The 23,099-nt window shown below is 41.8% G+C and overlaps 1 protein-coding gene across 2 annotated transcripts in view; it reads right to left on the reverse strand.

Moving 5' to 3' along the window:
• Positions 1-23,099, reverse strand: part of Samd12 (sterile alpha motif domain containing 12) — a 389,239-nt gene that overhangs the window by 211,983 nt on the left and 154,157 nt on the right. For both annotated transcript variants that reach the window (XM_038344117.1, XM_038344116.1), the window contains exon 3: positions 19,623-19,752. In XM_038344117.1, the coding sequence (XP_038200045.1) occupies positions 19,623-19,752 (130 nt within the window). The remainder of the gene's footprint in view (positions 1-19,622; positions 19,753-23,099) is intronic.

Raw genomic sequence — 23,099 nt, forward strand, 5'->3', positions numbered from 1 at the left:
TGTGTGTAAGTGCTTGCACACACACAAATATATACACACACATGTGTGTGCCTGTGTGCACTTAAATATGAGGTAGATATATCCATGACACTATGCAAGAATCTGAGACATGGCTATGGTCAGGAAAGAGTGAGTGTATTATAGGTGTTGAATGGAAAATGAACGGGACCAGACATACAGTTCCTCTGGAAAGTAGACAACATCCAGACAGTAACTACAAAAAAGGCAAGAAAACACAGGTAACAAGTACATGATAACAACACAGAAGTACAATCACCAGCTGTTTTTCAAGTGGAAAAGAGAAGACTCTGCCATCTTGTAAGGAATAATGCTACTCCTTAGCAATAAACATTTGTGCAGAGGAAACAAGAACAGGATGAGTGTCCAATGTTTGTGTAAGCGCCTAATTCAGAATTAGTGGAGGAATTTGAAGAATATAATATTTCCAGTTTTGTATGTAGATTTTAAGTTTTCTACACCGAATGTACAAAGAAGTGAAACACAGTAGAAGTTTATGGAAACCATGTAGTCTAGTTTCTGTTGCCAACAACACTCACAAGCAGAGAAGTCAGAATAAGGTTTGACAAACTGTAGACTGTTTACCACATCTGGTCTGTTAAACTTATTCTTGTAAGATAAAGCTGTATTGCAAAATAGCTGCTATATTCACTCATTTACTATGAGGTCAGAGGCCAGTAGTGTGACATAGTATTTGCCACACAGATAATACACAGAAACTATTGTTACTGATGCCCTTTAAATAGTGGCTGCACCAGAAACTGGAAACAACCTAGATGCCCCTCAATGAAAGAAAAGATAAAGAAAGTATGGGATATGTACGCATTAGAGTACTACTCAGCAGTAAAAAACAATGACGTCTTGAATTTTACATGCAAATGGATGGAAATAGAAAACACTATCCTGAGTGAGGTAACCCAGACCCAAAAAGATGAATATGGTATGTACTTACTCATAAGTGGATTCTAGCCATAAATAAAGGACACTGAGCCTATAATTTGTGACCATAGAAAAGCTAAATAAGAAGGTGAACCCAAAGAAAAACATATAGTTATCCTCCTGGATATTGGAAGGAGACAAGATTGCCAGGTAAAAATTGGAAACTGGGGGGGTGGGGATGGGGATGGGGGTAAAGGGAGATGGGAAGAAAAAAGTGAGAAGGGGAGGATGGGGAGAGCTTGGGGGAATGGGACGGTTGGGATGGAGGAAGGGTGGATATGGGAGCAGGGAAGTATATATCTTAATTAAGGGAGCCATTTTAGGGTTGGCAAGAGTCTTGACTCTAGAGGGGTTCCCAGGTGTCCATGAAGATGTCTCCAGCTAGATCCTTGGGCAGCTGAGGAGAGGGAGCCTGAAATGGCCCTTTCCTATAGCCATACTGATGAATATCTTGCATATCACCATAGAACCTTCATCTGGCGATGGATGAAGCTAGAGACAGAGACCCACATTGGAGCACTGGACTGAGCTCCCAAGGTCCAAATGAGGAGCAGAAGGAGGGAGAACATGAGCAAGGAAGTAAGGACCGCGAGGGGTGTGCCCACCCACTGAGACCGTGGGCCTGATCTACTGGGAGCTCACCAAGGCCAGTTAAACTGGGACTGATATACCACGTGATCAATCTGGACTCTGAACGTGGCTGACAAGGAGGGCTGACTGAGAAGCCAAGGACAATGGCACTGGGTTTTGATTCTACTGCAAGTACTGGCTTTGTGGGAGCCTAGTCTGTTTGGATGCTCACCTTCCTAGACCTGGATGGAGGGGGGAGGACCTTGGACTTCCCACAGGGCAGGGAACTTTGACTGCTCTTTGGAGTGGAGCGGGGGAAGGGAAATGGGAGGAGGGGAGGAGGCGGAAATTTTTAATTAAAAATAAATAAAAAAAAGAAAAAAATGCAAAGAGAAAATAAAATAAATAAATAAATAGTGGCTGCACTATTCCACTGTTGTGCCAACCCTCATGCAACTGTCACGGTTGGTCAGAAGTGCTCAGCATTGGCGAATTTACACAGTTTCAACCAACCATACATTAGTCACTTGCTGTTCTTATTCCCCAATCCAGGCTGTAATCTCTGAGATAATATACATTCATATCTTCATGCCGTCTTGGGTTCGTTAAACTGCCACAAAACATCAAAGACTAAAATGTAGCATTTTTGCATCCAAATGTGTACAATACGTGTATATACTCTGTTTATACTGTACTTCGAAACACAGGCAAATCACTGCTTGCCATCTTTACAGTGTGACAGATTACACACCTCTGTCCTTCCAACCTACAGAGAAGTTTTTCAGATAAGAGGTGTTCATTTCTACTCAACAAAATGGCACTGGACTGAAAAGGTTTTTGTCAGATGATGTGAGCTTGAATAGTACTCTGCCGGTCACTCCAGAAGTGAGCCCCGTTATAGACACAGTTTACCAAAATATCCCGAGAAGATCTGCCCTAGGGATTAGAGGACTCGAAGTTGGGAGAGTCTGTTCAGCACACTTCTTCAGCCATGCTTAAAGACGGCACTCTATGCCTTAGCGCAGGGCCAAACAAGAAGCTCTTTAAAACCGTAAAGCAGGACGTCTCTAAGAATGACATGGGAAGACAGACTAGAATGTCAATAGAGAGCAATTATTAGAAGCTGTGGACAGCAAAGGGTAGGATGAACTCTGGGAAGAGGAGGCAAATCTGAAGGAAAAGCAATCAGAATGTCCTTAGCAGAAGTGATGAAAGGCTTTCAGTGTTAAGACCATCAGAGCAAGAAGACTGAATTAATCCAGTCAACACTATTAGGTGCCCATTTTATGCCAGGTACTGGGTTATCACAGCAAAAGACAGAACGACAAACCAGACACTGGAGTTGTATTCTAGTGCAAGATCCCATCCCCGGGGGGAGGTTCAGACCTGTGTTGTCCTCTTGTAGAGGACCTGAATTTTCTTGGTTTGGCTAGCTTACTCAGAAACCCAAACCTCTTGTCTGTTTTCTCAGCCTCACCAGAGGAAGTTGCCTTTCCCCCTCCATATGCCCCTGTGAGACCCATGGTCATGCTGTGGAGGAAGATTAGCTCCCTTAGCTGGGGTGAGGAAGGTAGTTTCTCTCTTCTACCTCGGGCCCCCTTTCTCCTTTACATGTGGAATAGATTTGGCTAATGGGGGCTCTGGGAGGAACTTCCCCGGGGCTGAGGAAGCCCTTATCCTCCTTCTAAGGGAGGTACTCCCAGTGAGACCAGGACCAAAGGTTTTCTTTCTACCCACCCATTTTTTGGTTTATTTTTACTTTTCAACCAATAATCTGAATAACTGGATAACTCAGAACTCACCGTCCTCTGAAAAACCTCAGGTTCTCATTAGTCTCCTTGAGATTTATCCTTTACATTCCCAACAGCTCCTGGCCACCCGCTTCATGACTGAGGAGAGGGCAAGAGCCAGCTTGAGAGTAGAAACACTGCCCTTGGACCAGGAAGAGGACCTCTTGAGGACAATACAGCCTCAGGAGAGTGGATTCTTCCCTCTGCCTGACCTGACTGGGACCCCAACACAAACAAAGGTGAGGATGTTCTGAACAACTTTTGCCAGGACCTGTTAGGAGGATTGAAGGCAGCTGCTAAAAAAAAAAAAAAAAAAAAAAATCCACCAATGCACCAATGTCTTTAGTCTTTGGTGTTCATAAGGTTACACAACAGCTCCCAAGTTACCTGCTGGGTTGCTGCAGAGACTCTGTGAACTTTACTGGGTGTGTTCAATCCCATAGACCCGTATGCACTAGCCAACCTGCTGGCAACCAGTATTGCTTTTGTTACACAACTGGACCCATATAGTAGAAAGAAACTTCATAAGCTAGAAGGGTTTGAGGGTATGAAGAGGTCCCAGTTACTGGAGGTTGCTCAAAGTTTATAAACACTTTGACTCTGTAGAAAAGCAAAACAAGAAATTGACCAGAGCAGTGGTGGCAGCACTCAGGGAGATTGATGAAAGGCTTCCCAGAGGGGGAAACCGAAGACACTGGGAAAGAAAAAAAGGCTAGAAAGGGACCAATGTGTTTATTGTAAGCAAAAACAAAAACAAAAACAAAAACAAAAACAAAAAAAAAAAAAACAAAAAAAGAAAAGGAAGGAAAGAAAGAAAGAAAAACACGGGAAGAATGACTGCCTTGACTGCCTGAATCAGAAGAGGGAAGGATGCCCTGACCTTCATTTGAGTAAGGAACGACAGGGCCAGGGTTCCCTTCTACCGAGCCTTTAGGAGCTCAGTGTAGCATTAAAGGTAGGAGGCAAAGCTGTTAAATTACTGATTAACACAGCAGCAGCCCACTCAGTCCTTGCAGAGCTACTCAAAGCACTGATGTCTCAATGGAAAACCATCAAAGCAGCAAGAGGACACTTTTCCCCTGGCTAACTTCTCAGATGATGGACTTGGGTAAGGTACTTTGACCCACTCCTTAATTATGCCAGACTGTTCCTTTTCCCTAGTGGTAGAGATTTATTGAAACATCTACAGCACACCATATCCTTTAGAGTAGGCTACTGCTCACCTCACTTTAAATCCTGCTCAGCTCCCAGCCCGTATTCTTGTGACCTCCCCTGTTGGAGGAATACTTCCTCCAACCAAATCTGGTACCCAAAAATGACGCTCAAGTTTAGGGATCCTTGCAGAATTTGTCACAGTAATACCCTGGAGTCTGAGCTGAGGATAACCCACCAGGATTGACCATCCATAGAGTGCCAGTTGTCATCCAACTACTTGACTGCTAGAAAGGTAGCCCTAGAACAATTGGAGCTCCTCCAGATCTTAGTTATCCTGCCTGAACCCAAATAGCTCCAGCACTCAAACTACACACAAATGCGCAAATGTCAAAGATGCCAAATAAGAGACCCATGCTCCCTACTGCTATGGAATTGCAGACAATTGGTCACCAACCTCCACCAAGCTACCCATCTGGGAGCATCCAAAATGGCTAAGTTACTCAGGCCCAGATATTATATACTTTAACTAGCATCCCCACCTCCCAAAGAGAGAACACTGGAAAGCTAACTTTACAGAGATAAAACCCACGGTTCTTGGCCATACGTATTTGTTAGTTTTTATAGATACCTTCTCTGGATACATGGAAACCTATCTTCCCAAATAGAGACAGCCTCAGTGGTCACCAAAAAATTCCTCCAAGAGTTGACTCCTAGGTTCAGTTTGGCCCTCTTCCTGCGGTCTGACAATGGCCTGGCAAAAGTTTCCCAAAATCTGGCAAAGGTCCCAAACTATATATGTTTGTATTACTTGAAATCAGTAAAATATGGGTCATCCTCCTACCTTTGCCCTCTGTCTTTGTCATGGTTCCTATTGCTGTAAAGAGATACCATGACCAAAAAAATAAAAAAATAAAAAAAGAGATACCATGACCAAGGCAACTCTTATAAAGGAAAACATTTAATTGGTGCTAGCTTACAGTTCAGAGGTTTAATCAATTATCTTAATTGTGGGAAGCATGGTGGCATGCAGGCAGACACAGTGCTGGAGAGGGAGCTGAAAGTTCTATGTCTGTATCCATACACAGCAGGAAAAGCAAGTGAACCACACTGGGCCTAGTTTGAGCATGTGATACCTCAAAATTAACCCTCAAAGTAACATACTCCTCTAACAAGGCCACACTTACACCAACAAAGCCACACCTCTTAATAGTGTCACTTCCTATGACTAAGCATTTAAACACATAAATATATGGGTCCATTCCTATCAAACCACCACACACTTCTTTCAAGTAGACTCAATATCAAGGCTTCACTCCATCTGAAATTATGTTTAGGAGCCACCATAAACTAAAAGATGTTCATATGACCAAATTACTAATGAGGTCCTTCTCAAGTCCCTGAAGACCCTGCATCAAGCCCAGAGGCCTATTCATCAGACAGTTTAAGGGGCTGCATCCTTGCCTGTGTCTGAACCTGCCCACAAGTTCCAATCTAGGGATCTTACATGAATAAAGAAGATCCCAACCTAGCATTTGAAGCCAACATAGAAAGACCCATACCCTGTGATCCCCATGATCCCCATAGCAGTGAAGGTAATGGGTGTTACCCCATGGATCTGCCACACCCAGTGGAAGGAGGTTACAGAGGATGATAGGTAGGTCATCACCAGGTCCTCAAACCCGCTGAAGATAAGATTGACAAAGGCCCTAGGACTATGATTGTCATATTTTGTCTTCATCTTTCTGTGGGAAAGGCCCATACCTCCCACAAAGCCAAGATTCTGGGTATGGAAATTAAGAAAGACTGAAATCAGGGAAGTCACAGGCAATCTATGCGCTGAGACACAACCTACTTTCAGGTGACTTTCTGCAAAAAATTACATTCAGAGGCAACTTGGGGAAGAGGCCACAGCGGAAGAGGTCACACTCCTAGGGCTGTGAATCCATTATTGAAGAAAATTAATCAAACAGTAAGTTACGCTTCCAATCCTGACAAATGTAAATAGGACTAAGCTAATATGGTTTCTCTGGGGGAACCAGGAATCCCACTCAGACATTACCACTATTCCACTTAGATATTTCTCTCTATGCACATGCAAATTTACTCCAGGAAACACAGTCTAGTTTATTTCTAGGCTTCAGAGACTACCCGGCTTGCTTGCATTAACAGCTGAAACAAATAAACACTTCTGGATTGTTTACACTGAAGGAGACCTCACTCCTTTGCATTCTCGTGTATGTCATACCGCAGGTACTCACCTATAACAATGAAAAGGGCAGGGCCCACCCAAATCTAGGTTCTCGGCTTGCCCATGCATGGGAAGCTATTTCCATTCTCATTCCCTTGTTGGTGGGTGCACATATTGCAGGCTTCACTTCAGTTGGAACTTCAGCCATAATTGTAGGGGCTCAAAACTTCAAAGAACTCAGTGTTCAAGTAGACAGAGACCTAGAACATCTGGAAAACTCTATTTCCAATCTGGAAACCCAGGTAGACCCCTTAGTGGATGTTATTCTTCAGAAACCAGAGGTCTGGACCTACTCTTAATAAAAAAAACTAAGTTGCATTAGCTAAAGCAAAAGTCCAGTGAGATTTAGAAACTGGAGCTGATTAGGATGCTTAAGAATGTTAAATAGGGGCTGGAGAGATGGCTCAGAGGTTAAGAGCATTGGTCATTCTTCCTAGTGGTCCTCAGTTCAAATCCCAGCAACCACATGGTGTCTTACCACCATCTATAATGAGATCTGGTGCCCTCTTCTGACGTGCAGGCATACACGCAGGCAGAACACCATACAAAATATTTTTTTTAAAAAAAATGAATGCTAATTAGATCATTGACATATTCTTTTTTACACAAAAAGAAAAACTGTACACAGTCTGCTAGTCGCTTTTAATTGATGTGACAAAATACTCGAGGAAGGGAACCTAAGGAAGGGAAAATTATTTTACTTTATGGTTTCACAGGTCAAAGACCATTATCACTTGGATCCTTTGCTTCTGCTCCCATAATTGATGAGGCTGAATAGTGTGCAGTATGTGGTAGATTGGGGTGTGGACTGTGTCCTCATGGGGGACAGGAGGCAGAGAAGGACCAGGAACAAGGTACACCCTTTAAAGAGACACCGTCTTTAGTCTGTTTCCTCTAATTTGGCCCCATTTTATTTCTTTGGGGATCTTACTATGAATTTTCCATTTATTCTTTGTTCCTCCATTATTCTCTTTATGCCCTTCTCATTCCTGCCAAACCCTTTCTTCCTATCAACAAGTATGCTTCTCCTACTTTCATGCCTGGTTTTTGGTGACCCACTGTATTTAGTTAGGGTTTCCTGCATGACCTAAAGAGGAGGCATTGTGTCCCAAGCAAGGGCAATTTACTCACAGCTACACCACAGAGGAGCATGACTCCTCTTACCTCAGCCTCCATTAACTGTGGATAACTTTTCAAGGAGAGATCCATAGGCCCCATCCTGCAATAGCCCAAACAACTTGAATTTATCAACGGATTCACACATTCAAAAAATTAATGCCGTCCTGATCCAACCACCTCTCCGTAGCTCTACCATCTGTGGACCATGCATCCAAAATATGAACCGTTTAGGGAGAAGTTTCATATCATAACCATAACACATCTATACATAAATACATATGTGCATGTACACACAAATAATTCACTTCTATAATCTACTACTTGAAAAGTGATTTGCTTTACTTAAGACTCTGTACAGAGTTCATACAAATACAGATCACCTACAGGAAGAGCTGATACCAACTTTGTGAGATGAATTACCATAATCTTATTTCCAAGAAAAGGAAACCCAAGACAAAGAAAGGTTTGGTCAAGGTCACAATGAGTAAACTCTCAGGGGGTTGGAATAAACTGCAGACTTGCCACGGTCCACTCTTCCTCTGGTTGTTCATAATGATCAAAAATAGAAAGCCTGTCAAGCTGATTCTAACAGTAACATTATCCTAAAGCTAATAAGGTAATTGAAGAAAATCTCAACGGGAGGCATAAAAGTTTAAAGAAAATGTCCTGAGAATGCTGCTAGCAAAGACTTCTCGAAGACAGCTGCACATCATTGTGGCAATTCTGTAGGATTTTAGACATAATTAGCTCCCATATGCAGACCTCAGGGTCTTCCATCAGTAATATAGATAACAATGACACCCAGAGGAAAGGAATCCCTGGTCCAGCTGTCTAACTGTCTATAAATGCCTAATCTCTGAACCCAGTAAGACAGTTACAGGGGTTCTGACCATGTGGTCTAGGTCTCTGTTGTGATGAACATGTGTGATTTTAATTTTCAAAGGGAAATGAGAGAAAAACAACGGGTTTTCTGATGATACAATCTGACTCCAGAACTTTCCCCCAAACAAACAAAACCCAAACAATTTTCACAGTGACTTTTTAAGAAAAAAAAAATGATTAAGAGGAAATGAGTCAAAAAGCAAGTGGGGACAGTGAAGAACCCTCAGGCAAAATTGACTTAATTTTTCAGAGGGGAGCAGAAAATTCAATATTCAATATTTAAGTAAAAGACAAAGATTTGGTGTTATTTAATATAGTATCTCAATATATATACTTTATGTACTATGTCATAATATATAATATAGATATTCTGATAGGAGACCATAGAGGTAACCTAGTGATAGAAAATACAAAATCTTCTGGGAGAAGAATAAATGGATAAAGTCCATTTTCATAAGACCTTCACGCTGCTCTTTGGAATTTGATGGTCATGGTGGTGGTTTTGAATGATAACTGCCCCCGACAGGCTCCTGTATTTGAATGCTGGGTCCCCATTGATAAACCCCTTGAGAAGGTTATCAAGCCTTCAGGAAATAGAGCCTTTCTGGAGGAAGTCTATCACCAAGGACAGCATGGAGGGCTTGCAGCCTGCCCCTTCTTCCTGCTCTTTCTCTCTGCTTCCTGTGTGAGGATGAAATGTGTTCAACCAGCTTCCTACTCTTGCCATTATGAAACCACAGGCCAAAACCCGTGTTGGTTTTGGTGGTGGTATTTTTCCCATAGCAACAGGAAAGTAACTAATACAGAAAATTATGGACTTTTCACGAGAATGCATGGCCTCTTCTCCCTGAGCAACTCAACCTAGCTCTGGAAATAGTCTAGAAACTGGAAACTTGTATTCTCTTCTGCAAATTGGCTTTGTGATTCTGACTGCGATCGTGCAAACAGACAGAAGATGGGAAGAGACTCCTTCCAGACTGACACTATACAACAGCGATACCATGGTTTCTTCTTCACTAATTGGACAGCTCCATCCTATCTTCTTCAGTGCTATCATTCTCGTTAAATGTCTATCAGTTAGTTAAATACAGATTAAGAATGGTAATCATGAAAATTGGACACGGTGGCACATGTCTTTAATTCCAGCAGTCAGGAGGTAGAGATAGGTGGGTCTCTATGAGTTTGAGGCCAGCCTGGTTTACACAGTGAGTTCCAGGATAGCCAGAGTTACATAGAGAAACCTTGTCTCAAAAAATTAAATAGTAATAATACTGTTTACTGCCCTCCCTACAATGTGCCAAGTACCATTCTAAGTATTTGCCATGTTTTAACCATCTGGTCCTAACAACAAGTTGGTATGGGGGTGTGTGCAATGGTGCATAAGTGCACAGCTAGCTCCTTCACATATTTTGAGTGGCTTACTGAACACCAATCTGTCCTTCCTTACCAGTAAAAAATGTGCAAGGCTGTTAAGAGCTGCTTATTCTGTAGCACTGACCAGTGAGTTCAGGCACTGAGCTCGGTAGTCCATGGCATCTGCACATAAGATACTCTAGTGCTTTGTTGAGAAGCCTTCAGAGTTACCCGGACACAACCGTTATCATGTAAGATGCCAGAGGACCTCTAATGCAGGACGATTCCATAGTACACACACTCCTTCCGTTCTTAAGAAACAAATAGCTCAAGTGGTGGCAACTTTCACTGCAACTCGCCAAGCATTAGGACTAATATTAAATGAATCTTGCATTTGGAAAATCAGTGTTTGCCCTTGCAGTAGTTTCTCTGCATTAGCGGCCGTACACTGTGAGGAAAAATAAAAATGATGTGTTTTTCTTAAAGCCAAATTTATTTCAGTTTTAAATCTCAAGTTTTGTTTTTAAGCAAAAGCTGCCCTCTAAAATGGTGTGAGAGCAGTTTTTAATTTAAAAATGTTAATAGATAAGATGTAAAGGTGACAATTGTACGTTCCAGACAATGTTTCACAGTTTGACTCACTGGGGATATCTAAAAGTCCTGGACGCACTGATGTATAACCAGATGGACAGAATTCTAAGAAGGCAATGGAGTTTTGTTCTTCAGTGATAGTCATCTTGCACAAATGGCAAGACAACGTCTTTTTTTTTTTTTTTTTATAAGAATGGCTTTGTATATTCAGATTATTCTTTCCAGAGGAAAGAAATGCATAAAGTGGATTTACAAACTCAATCTTTCTGTAAATAACTTTATTACACAGAGATGATTCTAAAATCAATATCCACTCAATCTGATTATACGTGACACTATAGCCAGGATAGAAACATGTAAGATAATACTGTCATTTTCTCCCTTAAATCAGTATGCTGTTTGAAATTTCAGGGAGGTGCATCATTTCTTAACAACCAGCTTCCTAGGAGGTTGGAGCAATGGCTCAATGAAGACACTGGCTGCTTTTGCAGAGGATCAGGGTTTGTTTCCCAGTACCCACATGGTGCCCCATAACCATCTGTCACTTCAGTTACAGGACATCTGATGCCCTCTTCTTGCCTACAAGAACACTAGAAGCACACATAGTGCACACATATTAATGTTGAGACAACACTCAAAGACATAAAATAAATATTTAAAAACCCAACTTATGGATACATAACTTTTACATACAATAAGTCCCACACATTTGAAGTAGCAAATGAAAGCTTCTGATAAAGCTCTAAAATATTTTCACCACTAGGGAAAGCCCCTTTACTCTTCCTTGCAGGCCATTCCCATCCACTTTCTACCCCAGGACCTATTGACTGAACCACTATAACTGCAGGTGGATCTTCTCTGTCACAGAATTTCATACAATTAGAATCCCGTACTGTGTGCTTCTTTTGTATCAAGCTCATTGCATTCAGTACAACACGTGCTTCAAACCTTACATTGATTTGCAGTTGGTTTTCTCTCTGAGTAGTTATGTGAGGGTGAGTATATCCTATCTTATCTGTTCTCTCTTGATAGACATAAGGGTTGGTGAGATTTTCTGGCTATTCTAAGTAGAGCTCCTTCCAATATTAGTGGACTTAAACCTTTATTAGGAATTAATTATTTCCAATTCCCCTGAAGAAATCTCTCAGAACAGGATAGAAGCATCATCTGAAGTTTGGCATTAACTTTCTAAAAGCTCAGGTTGCCCAGCCATGTGGTACTTTACTATGCTCACAAAATGCACAAAAGAGCCATTTTCATGGCGTCTACAGCAACCTTTGGTCCTAGTTTGGTATCTGAACTTCTCATTACATCAGGTCTTTAGTTTTTTTTAACTTATTTTGTTTCCCATGCATAATCTTGTGCACATGTTTGGTAGATGGGAAGAATATCTCTTCTTGCTTTGCTCTGAGTTTTAGGAGAAAAATATCTAGTTTTTTAAACTGTTAGCTGGATATTTAATGGAACAATTGTCCTTTCAGTTCTGTCACTACTACATCAAATAAGCATTTGATGAAATTGTTCCTATTACCATGAAATTCCAAAGTTTCCGTTTATCTTGCAGTTTCTTCTTCATCTTCATAGTTGTGTGTGTACATGTTAAGTTTCTGACTATTGGGAATTACTTGATGTCATAAAAGGCTAATCTTTTTGAAATATTTGTTTTAACTTTTAAAAAGGTTTATTTATTTTATTTCACATGTGTGAATTTTTGCCTGTATGTATGGAAGTATATATACCTTATATGTGCCTGGTTCCAGCAGAGACCAGCAGAGGGCATCAGATCCCCTGAAACTGGAGTTACAGACACTATGCGGGTCCTGGGAACCAAACTAAGAAAGTATAGCCTGTGTTCTTAACTGCTAAGTCAACTCTCTAGCTCCGCAGTTCACCAAGAAGTGCTCAAGCAAGGGTTGGATAGCCATCAAACCAAGGACAGTGGGGAGGAGAGGCTGGGAACTACCTGGGAGGATTGCTTGAAGGACATTCATCTTGATTTTGATGGTTAGTCAGAGACTGCCTGACTAATGCTCCTGCCCTCTGGATGGCATGTGCTTGACACAGTGCCACATCCTGTCCTGGCATGTACCCTGAGGTAGTCTTGTTTTTTCTTTCTTTTTCTTTTTCTTTTTTTTGCCATGAACTGAATGTCAGTGATGGGATGCCTGCTTTTGAGGGAAAATTATCTTAGTACATTCATTTATGAAAAAAATTCAATTGGCAGCCATTAAAAAGTATCAGGGATAATGTCAATATTTTGATGTCTTTTTTCACAACTTTCAGGTTTTTTTTTTCATTGGCTAAACAAACCTTGGAGAGCATTGACAGTCCTTTCCAACTAGAGAAGTCTATTACAGCCTCCAAATCAAGAAATCTAAGCCTTTGGTTTAAGAATGCTGAGAATTTTTTTAAAGTCGGTGAATAAGTAGAGAGTAAGTTTTCTGTTGAAAAGAATTAAGACTTTAAATCAATGCTATTATTGAAACATCATAAGAGACAACTCAGGTCCTAATGTTAGGTATTTTACTATGCAGATATGAAGAAATGCTTGGGGAGGCACTCAAAGCAAAGAATGGCACAAAATATAGAGGTAGAGAAAAGAAGACCACACGATGCCCGCACTTTCCTGTGGTTATGCCGGGGAATACACTAGTGTTCTCATCGGTGCATCACAGAAGTTATTCCTCCACTTCTTTTGACACTTGTTAACTACACACGCATTGGTTCCTATGGGTAACAACCCATAATAAAGGGAAAAGAATTGCAGAAGGTTAAAGGGGTAGGGAGGCTCAGAAAAACCAGCACTCGACAGAACAATGCCAGTGACTGCATAGAGTCACATTCAAAAAGACTGAAAAAGATTCCTTATTCCATAGTCAAATTTGAGGGACATGAATATCACTAGTGTATTTTAAAGACATTTTTATTGATTCTCTAAGAATTTCATCAACTAGAGCTTGATCGTATTCATGCGCAGCTCCCTCTGCTAACTTCCTCCACATCTGTCCCCGTCTACATCCCATTCCAAATGTCTTTAAAAAAATAACACATCAGCCCCAATTTGTGCTGTCCATAGAATCCTGGGTGTGTGACCACCCACTTAGTGTGGTTGTCTACCGGTAGCCACGCCCTTAGAGAGAATGGACTCTGCCCACTCCAGAAACCACAAACAGTCCATAGCAGCTTAGTGAGGGGAGAGGATTCCGGTTCCTTTTCATCTTTCATGCAAGGATATTGAGTAGCATCCTCTTAAATGGGGCTTATGCAGACAACCACAGCTACTGTGAGTATTCCAGTGCAAGTGGTCCTGCCAAGTTCAGAAAACATTGTTCCAGCCTGATTTTTCCTGATCAATGGCTCTCCCAATCTTTCTACCTTGTTCTCAACAACAATCACTGAGCCTTGGAGAGGAGGTATTAGATAGATGTCCCATTTGTGACCGAGCGCTCCACGGATGTTTATTCTCTGCACTTTGAACAGTTTTGAGCCTCTATGTTAACCATGATCCTCAGTGGAACAAGGGGAAAGGTAATGCCTTTTCACTCCCGAGAGAGAGAGAGAGAGAGAGAGAGAGAGAGAGAGAGAGAGAGAGAGAGAGAGAGAGAGACAGAAAGAGAGACACAGAGAGAGATAGACAGAGAGAGAGAGAGAGAGAGAGAGAGAGAGAGAGAGAGAGAGAGAGAGAGAGAGAGAGAGAGAGAATAAGGAACACCTGCAAGGGATATTCAAAAGATCTTTATTCCTGCAGACGTGTAAAGCACACACATTGCTGTTGCATGAAACTGACCAACAGAAACCATTCATACATATATTCCAGGTAGCTTAAAATATTTTATATTCTGAGAAATTGCGAGTGCCTTGCTCATGAAAATAAGTCTTTAAAGTTGGCAGGGAAAAGAGTCCTCACAGATACTGGGTTTGAAGCCAGAGAAGTTGAGGTGACTTAGCAGCTACCACAGGAACACTTGGCACAGCCAGGGGCTGAAATCTCCTCCAACCTGAAAAGATTCTTAACTGTGCATAAAAGGGAATCTGATAGCTGCCTGTGAGTTTATGCCTAGGCCAAACAGAGCCTCTTCATCAACATTCCAAACCAGGCCCCAGGAAGCTAGGGAAGGAATCTGGCAAGCAGAAAAAACAGGTGGGTTTCTTCCCTTCAGGCCTAATCTGATGATTTCAATCTATATATCCTAGTGTCTCTCCAGTGTTCTGACCACCTTCCTTCTCTTTAAGGATGCGTCTGCAGGGAATTAACACAAGTGACTTCTCGTCTGATTAAACACATCTGCCACAAAATAGCAAGTGCCTTCCGAGCACAGAGGAATTATCAGAAATCCTAAAAGGAAACTTATAAAGGCTTTGACGCCCTGGTGGGTTAAAACATATCTTTTCTTAGAGTTTACAACAACCCAGCTGAAGATCTGGTTACAATTCAATGTCCTTGAAACAATGGCATAAGAAAAATATTAATACAGTGGCATTGCTCAAAATAGCATAAATACAAAACTCTTTTAAGGTTACATGTAAATTTCAAGTGGGTTAAAAATCAAGGTGGGTGTGATGACACACTCCCGTAATTCCAGCAGTCAGAGGCTGAGGGAGAAGGATGCTATAAGTGGAAGGACAGGTAGTCCCTAAGCAAGTTCCAGACAAGGTAGGGCCACCTTGTAAGAGTTTGTCTGAAAAAAGTTGAAATCGTTCCCTCATACAAAAATTAATGTGTTTAAGAATTTTATTTGATTCATAACTAAGGAAACAGATAAGGTGCAATAATTAGTTCAAAAAGAACCCAGCAGCAGACAGTTACAGGTTAGGATGGCTCAGATCAATGGGCAAATTCAAGGCCAAGATCACTTCTCCACAGAAGCTGAGGAGTCAGCAAACCTCTGTGGACATAATTTGCATGCAAATACATAAAAATCTGCTCTATCCAAGTCCTGGCTTCTTCTCCAGGGATGTATTTCAAGGCCTTCCATACAGAACCCTAAAAATTCCATCTATTCTCCTATGTATACATCTATGAAGAAGCTAAGCCTAGAAACTGGGCACAGAAGAGTAAGCAAAGAAACTTCACAGTACAATAAATGTTAGGTGAATGCAGCCCTTCAAAACACAGAAGTTTCTGCTAAATAGTTTCAGACTGCTGTCGATCGTTAGTAATTATATCCTATTAGTAATTAAAATTAGTATTCAAGGCAGAAGGGCATACAAAAGCGAGAGGTTAGTGTACTATTAGTTACCTACAACCCACACTTGCAGAACAGCTCCTTCCATTCAGAATCAGGTAACACAAAACGGTGCGACAGTATTTTCAAGACCCCCACCACCACGCCCCACATGGATCCCCCATTACCTTATTTCCTTGTTTATCAAACCCACCAAGAGCCAAGTGCTCAGTGAACACTTGCTAAATGGATGCCTGCCCACTACTTGTCAGCATTAAGTTTGGCCCTTCCCACACACCATCCCATTTAATCTTCCCAATGACCCTTTAAGTTAAACGTCACTCTCCTGCTACTGAGGGAGACTAGCTTGTGCAACATCAAGCAGCTGCTTACTGTGTCTTAAAAGTTGGGGTGAAGAACATCACGAGGGATTTGACTGAGGAAACCCGCCTACTGCTCCTCCCCTTCTCTCCATTTAATAGATGCTCATCTTGCCATCATTGAACTGGCTGCTTTGAAATCAAGAGGCACTTATGTTACATGTTACACTGACTGACAGAACATGTTCATTTTGTGAGCAAGAACCTCTTTATCCTTGTTTTAAGAAAAACAAATGAACAGCATCCTTCGGCAGACAGGTAAATAATCTTGCTCATAGCCTTTCAGAGTAGCAAAGGGTATGTACCAGCCCAAACTATTTTGTTTCCCCTCCGGGCGCTACTCTCCCAGTGTTGAGGATGATAGAGCTGGATGAATTCAACACGGCTTATATGTGTGGTCCGCTTTCTCGGAAACCAGGACAGCACATGGGAAAACTGCAGCACTCCATGTTTATTGTATGTGTCCTGCGATGTGGTCATTTTTCTCAGCAGCACCATGAGGGAGGTACTGGAACTATCTCTCTCGTTTAAATGTGAAGCAACCTGCAGTGCATGGAGCTACGGTAATGCTTCACTTCTGGGCTTCGGCCTGTTCCTGGCAGCAGCTCCTGCCATTTCTCCAAGTTACTCTACGGGTTGCACAGGCTATTGAGGTTTGCCATACATTATATTTTAATTGTTTTTGGCTGCTGTTGTTTTGTTTTGAGACCAGTCTCTTGTGTCCTGGCCTAGCCTGTGACTCACTAGATAGTTGAGGATAACATGGAACACCTGATTTTCCGATTCTCCCACGTGGTGAGATTACCAGTATATACCACCATAGTTGCTTTATGTGGTGCTGGGACCAAATCCAGGGCTTTGTGAAGGACTACCTAGGCACTCTACCAATTTAGCTATGCTCCTAGCCTCATTTTTATTTTGAATGAACTTTTTTTCCTTGGTTATCAGACGCTGAGGGTACTGGGGTTCCTATAGTGTTGAATGTCAGGTGACCAGCTACTGCAGAGCGGTATAAATTCTGGAAGCTAGTTTCTGATCACACGGGACTTGGGATGATTTAGGTGCTACACATTCATTTGAAGAGGAGCCGAGGTCAGAGAAGAAGGGAAGAGAGTGGCGTTCTGTGGCTTTCAACAGGTGAATGTCAAAAAGATGTGGGCCAAATGTTAGCCTGAAATCATTCTCTCTGTTCCCCATGTCCCCAAATAATTCCCTGCTTTCTTTGCCTGCCAGAAATAGGTTGATCTTAGAATAAAGTCTGGGGATTTTTATTTACACAATTCCAGATAAGACTTGAAATAAATAAGAACATAGTCTTACAGGCAGAAGGGTTGGCTTAGTGGCTTACCTATAATATTTAATTTAATTTTCACAACTCTGTGATGTTTTAAGTACTGTCTTTATTTTGGAGGCAAAGAAGTGAGGTTGAATAGCTTGCCAGAGTAAGCAGTTTACCTTGCGCTCAGACCCGTGTCGTGGCTTTACTGACACCACAGGTGTTTTCAGGAGTCCAAAGACTCAGTCTAGAGCAGTGTGACAACTCCACGACACACACCTCACGCTCCTTCCTTTATTTCAGGTCCCTTAGCCAAGCACTTTGTTGTTTCCTACACTCTGAAGTCATTCGCTCTGAGGGTACTGTTTGTCCTTTTTATATAAGCCTTTACAAGACGCATCTGTCTCTCGAGGCACCATAATTCCTGATGTCACTGCTCGCAAGTTAGACGGTGAAAGGGATTTGCCCCTACCCCATCAAGCAGGAAATAAAGGATGATTAAAGGATGATAAGCAGCCATTATCTGATGGAGATAATGGCTCTCTGCTAGGCAGAGTCACTGATCACTCGGAGTAGATCAACAGACCCTCTGTGGGCTTTCCTTGTGCAAACACTTTAAGACAAGGGACTAGAATGTGAAATCTAAACACTTCAAGGCTATGCTCCCTCACTACCTAGTTCTAGGGATTTCATTCTAAAGGGCCATCAGCAGTATCTGGGGTAGGGGTGGGGTACAGAAAATGAAATTTTTTGAGTCAGAAATGCACTATTTTGTCAAATCAGATTGAATTATATATACTTGTGCATGTTTATTGTACAATTTCCTATTACTTACATAGCAAGACTAAAATTACTCAGTTGAACATTTAAAATAAATCTTGATAACCCTCCTTACTGAATGAAGCCTGTAAGTCAGCCATGGATGGAGCTGCTCTTGGTGACACCCTTCTCTGCACTTGACATACCCCCTCCTTGTTTCGTTAGGGTTCAAGGACGCCATTGAATGTACTCTGAGATCTCCCTGGCAAATTTTATTTGGGGGAGGTGGAAGATCTGCTCCACACAGCAGAATTGCATGGGAAAACTGAACTTCAAGGGAAGTACATTTTCCTTAATGTACCCTCCTCCAAAGTAATAGAAGTGATCAGAATAAGAAAGGTGGACGTTTGTCAAGGTAGAACAGGGACTTGGGGAAAAGGCCCAAGGCAAGCAATTTGTTTTTCCACCAGGGGCTCAGTTTTCCATCAGAAGAAAGGAAGGTTTTAGACCGGACTCATGAATCTCAAGCATTTCTTCCCATAGTTCCCCAGCCCAGTCTTTCCATCAACAGCTGTGAAGGGGGACATGGAGGAGAGCTGCCAATCAATATACAGGCGGGATCTAGGCCCAGGTCAAGTCCAGATATATCCCTCCTTACTCTAGTGGTGTGCACAAAGGTGGGGACAGCAATTTCTCACCCATGCCACGCCCTGCTTTTCTGAACCCAAACACTTCCTTATCCTCTCAATGGAAAGCTTTAACAGCCCCGATGGAAATGTTGTTTGCCTACATGACTTCAGTGTGTTCATCTCGGTGACAGCAGCAAGCACAACTTCACTTCAGAAACTTAGACAACCTCTGGGCGGGAACAAAGTAGAGTGTACCTCACAGCTGTATGATTGACAGGACAGGACTGGTTTGGCAGGGAAAGTGACTTTCTCCTATTGATTCTTCCACATCATTAGTTGCACATATGTAGCTAATCAGTCAGCAAAGTCAATACGCTTGATTTAATGAGCAGAAAACAAGGAAAGATTCTCCCATGGAGAGAGTCTTCATCTTCACAAAATCCCCACACTGATCCTAGAATGAAGTTGATTAGACAGACTTTCTTCTTTTCATTAGGACGGAAGCATTCTTGTTTACTCTAGGATTAGCCACCCCCAAGCCCACACACTTGCATTGGATACTCAAAATCTACTTTTCTCTACGAACCACCCGATTCGTTCAGTACCGTGGCTCATGTGGCCTGGAGTTGGTTGCCTGCTCTAGAGCCCCCTTCTAGCAGAAAACTTCAGCAGGAAGCTATGGTTTTGCTGTATGGGCATGGGCTAAGGGGAGGGGAATGAGGAGAGTCTTTGGATACTGCAGATTTACCAGTTATGTCATGTTGTTTGAATGACTCACTGTAGATCTGATACTGGTTTGGACAGTGCTTCTTCAGCCACTTGCAGACATCCTGCTGCGTCCACAGGGCCACTGGTTTTGACAGCTTCACCGTAGCTGACTGCAGAGAAAGAAGGAAAGGAGGGTCTGTCAATGTGGTCCCACGCCTGGAAAAGCACGAATATTCAACATCCCAGTGTGCTTGGGAAAGGCAATAAGCCTAGATTCCCTGAAGAAAGATATGCAGCTCTTGTTTTCTCCTAACACACACACACACACACACACACACACACACACACACACACGAAAAGGTGCAAGAGAAAAAGGCAATGATAATTTTACTCATCCTTGAGTTATTATCTCTACTGGGAAAACCTCCTTGAAAGTAGAATTTTCTAAATATTATAACAACAAGATAATAGGGTTTCTACACAGGTACTTAAGTGTTAGGGGTAAAATAGCCATCGTCAAACACCTTTTTCTTTGCTGGAGGTGTCTCTCTTCCCTGACAAGCCTGTTGCCGGCTTCATCACTTGCCCCAGCAGGTGAGAATAATTATTTCAGGACTGAATGTTAGCGGACTCAGATGCCAGCATACTAAAAAGCGCTAGTCTGCCCGGGGGCTCTGGGCTCAGGGTGGTCCCATGAAGCTGGGGAACATTAGTCATGCCACAGAGGGAAAGACGGAGTCAATTTTGTCAGCATGCGTGGAATCGTAATAAGATAATGGGAGTCCTTAGGCCTTTATATAGAAGCCACCTCGTCAAGACCTCTTACTGCTCACTGGATCTCACAGGGAACTGATCATAAGTAATAAAAAATTAAAATAAAAAATTTAAAAATTAAAAAATTTAAAACATTAAAATTAAAAGATTAAAAATAAAAAAACAAAAAACTGGATGTGAAAGACATAGCCTTTAATAAATGATTGTTTGTAAATACATCTACTAATTAGGCTTGGCTCGGCCTTTCCCCTCATGGATCCCAGGAATTTAGGTTAGGCTAGCTGAAAGCTCTTGGTCAATGATTTTATTTTTATCATTATGAACCACTCTTTGCCAAAAGAGTAGGGCTGAAGCATCAAGAATTCTTTAAAATATCCTCATTGGTTCAGATATCTAGGTATTATCTTATTCCGTTACTCTTCCAACCTGTTAGATTAAGGCAAGGAGAAGGTCTTAAATTGGCAGGTGTGTGAATTATAGCTGCCAAATACTTGCGAACATTTTATTTTTATTTTACAGAGAAAGTCTTGCTTTGGTTTTAGAACATTCAACAAAAAGCAGTAGGTCTAGCCTGCAATTATTCTTTGTTTACTTATTATTAACCATTATTTTCGGCAAAGGAATTATGACACAACATGCATTTTCTGGTTTGCAATTTGCAATTACCACCCTTCCCTGCCATGTTCCAAGTTTAAGAAAAACCTGTATTAAGAGAAAATGGTACAGACAGACAATGAGATATTCACCATGAAATGGGGAGAGAGGGAATATGCAAATACTCAGCTAGCACTTTTTATTAATATGCTTCTAATAGAATGATTCCTTATGCCACCACATACAAAAGAATCACAAATAATGCTTTCATTGTTTACTACATTATGTGTGGTGGTTTAAATGCCAAAGGCTCCCTCCCATAGGCTCCTGTATTAGGACACTTGGCACAATTATTTGGGATAAGAAGTAAGAAGTATCCTAATTGGAGGAGGTACGGCAGTGGGTGCGAGCTTGAGCCATTTCTAGTGCGCTCTCTCTCTCTCTCTCTCTCTCTCTCTCTCTCTCTCTCTCTCTCCCCTGTGGTTATGGATCCAGATGTGAATTCTCAGTTGTTCCTTTCCTCTGTGATCATGGGCTCTAATTCCCTGAAATCAGAAGCCAAATTAAAAGCTTTCTTTTATAAGTTTACAATGGCGATTGTACTTTATCATAGTAATAGGAAAGACAATATGTAATAATTATTTGATTTAAAATTTTCAGAATATATTTTTGCAAAATGATAGTATATATGTATTTTTTACGTATATGTACATATATTTTATGCACTGTAACTGACATTACTTTTGCTATCAGGGGCTAATGCTTCTAGCCACTTAATTTCAGCAAGGCCCGTGACCATACTGACCAATGAAGTACAGTGGAATTTATGTTACATTATTTCTAAGCCTGGGCTGTAAAAGACACAGCTTTTACCTGACTCACAGTTCAGTGTTTACCAGAACTCAACAACCATGCCATGAGGAAGTCCAGACCATATTAGGAGATCATATGCATGAGTTTCAACCAATCCCCAACAAAGGTCTCCTCTGATATCCACCATCAGCAGTTAATAAAATGAACAAACACCAGATAAATCTAATCCAAGCCTCTGAATCTTCTGGTTTGGGATCACGGATACCATAAAGCGGAAGCCTGGGCTTCTCAATCTTCCAAAGTAATTCTTGACTCATGGCTAGGATTTGTGGTAGTTTGATCTCCGACTCTGGTAATGAGAACACGAAGAAACTCCTCTACCGCTGTGCTCCCCTGAGGGTCTTGCACATAAGAGACAGACGGTGGCAGGTAGAGGCAAAACGAGCAACGCAGTTAATGACCTGAGATGATTCCCATTCGACCAGCATTCTTAAGCACGGCTCACTAATCAGCGGTAGGCTTCATGTCCAGCCCTAACTGCTCCTTCCTGTGGCATACTGAGCTCATGTGGCACTTAATCAAACATGGCACCTCTGCCTACCGCCCTTCAGCCCCATCTAAGGAAGCAGCCATTTCCTTCTTCTGTTTGAAATCATGTGGACCGTTTTCCTAATCATGATGAGAAGAACTCTGGTCCTGAAGAATTCAAGTGAGCCCATGTTTTAATGGCTGCTGTTGTTTTGATGCTGATGCTTAATCTTGTTCTTTTGCCCATCATGACATTCTTTCCTTTGGTGTGATCAAAAAAAAGCTAGAATCTGAGAGCCTTCAGGTGCCAAGTGTACTTTGTAGCGTGTCTCACAAGTCAGCACCTCTGAACCTGGCTCTTTCCTCCTCAAAATCTTGCCCCTCAGCAGAGCTGAAGGAGTTTAGAGCTGACACATCACTACCCTGAAAGTCCTGCAAGTTTCTTTCAAGCCAGGCTAATCAAATTTCTTGAAGACGCCTATAAACCAGTCAGAGAGGACTGTAAATTAGGACGGGGAAGGCAGGAGGATGAAGTTGCTTATACATCAAAACATTAAACTTCTTATCCCAAAAGGTCATCCTGTGACTTGCTCATTGCCTAAGGAAGCGAGGACTGGAGCCCATCAGCTGTGCTTCACAGAATGATTTACCCAAACGTGTCAAGTCAACCCAGAATGCATCCTCACCAGCCTGTCATGGACACTTTTCGTGGAATACTTTCCTTTTATTCAAAACTCCAGTGGTTATAAAGCTAACCCTCGCTTTTCCTTCAGAACATGTTCTATTTTATATATAATATTGTTCTACT

The sequence above is a fragment of the Arvicola amphibius genome, chromosome 9, assembly GCF_903992535.2.
Source record: "Arvicola amphibius chromosome 9, mArvAmp1.2, whole genome shotgun sequence".
Classification (NCBI taxonomy): Eukaryota; Metazoa; Chordata; class Mammalia; order Rodentia; family Cricetidae; genus Arvicola; species Arvicola amphibius.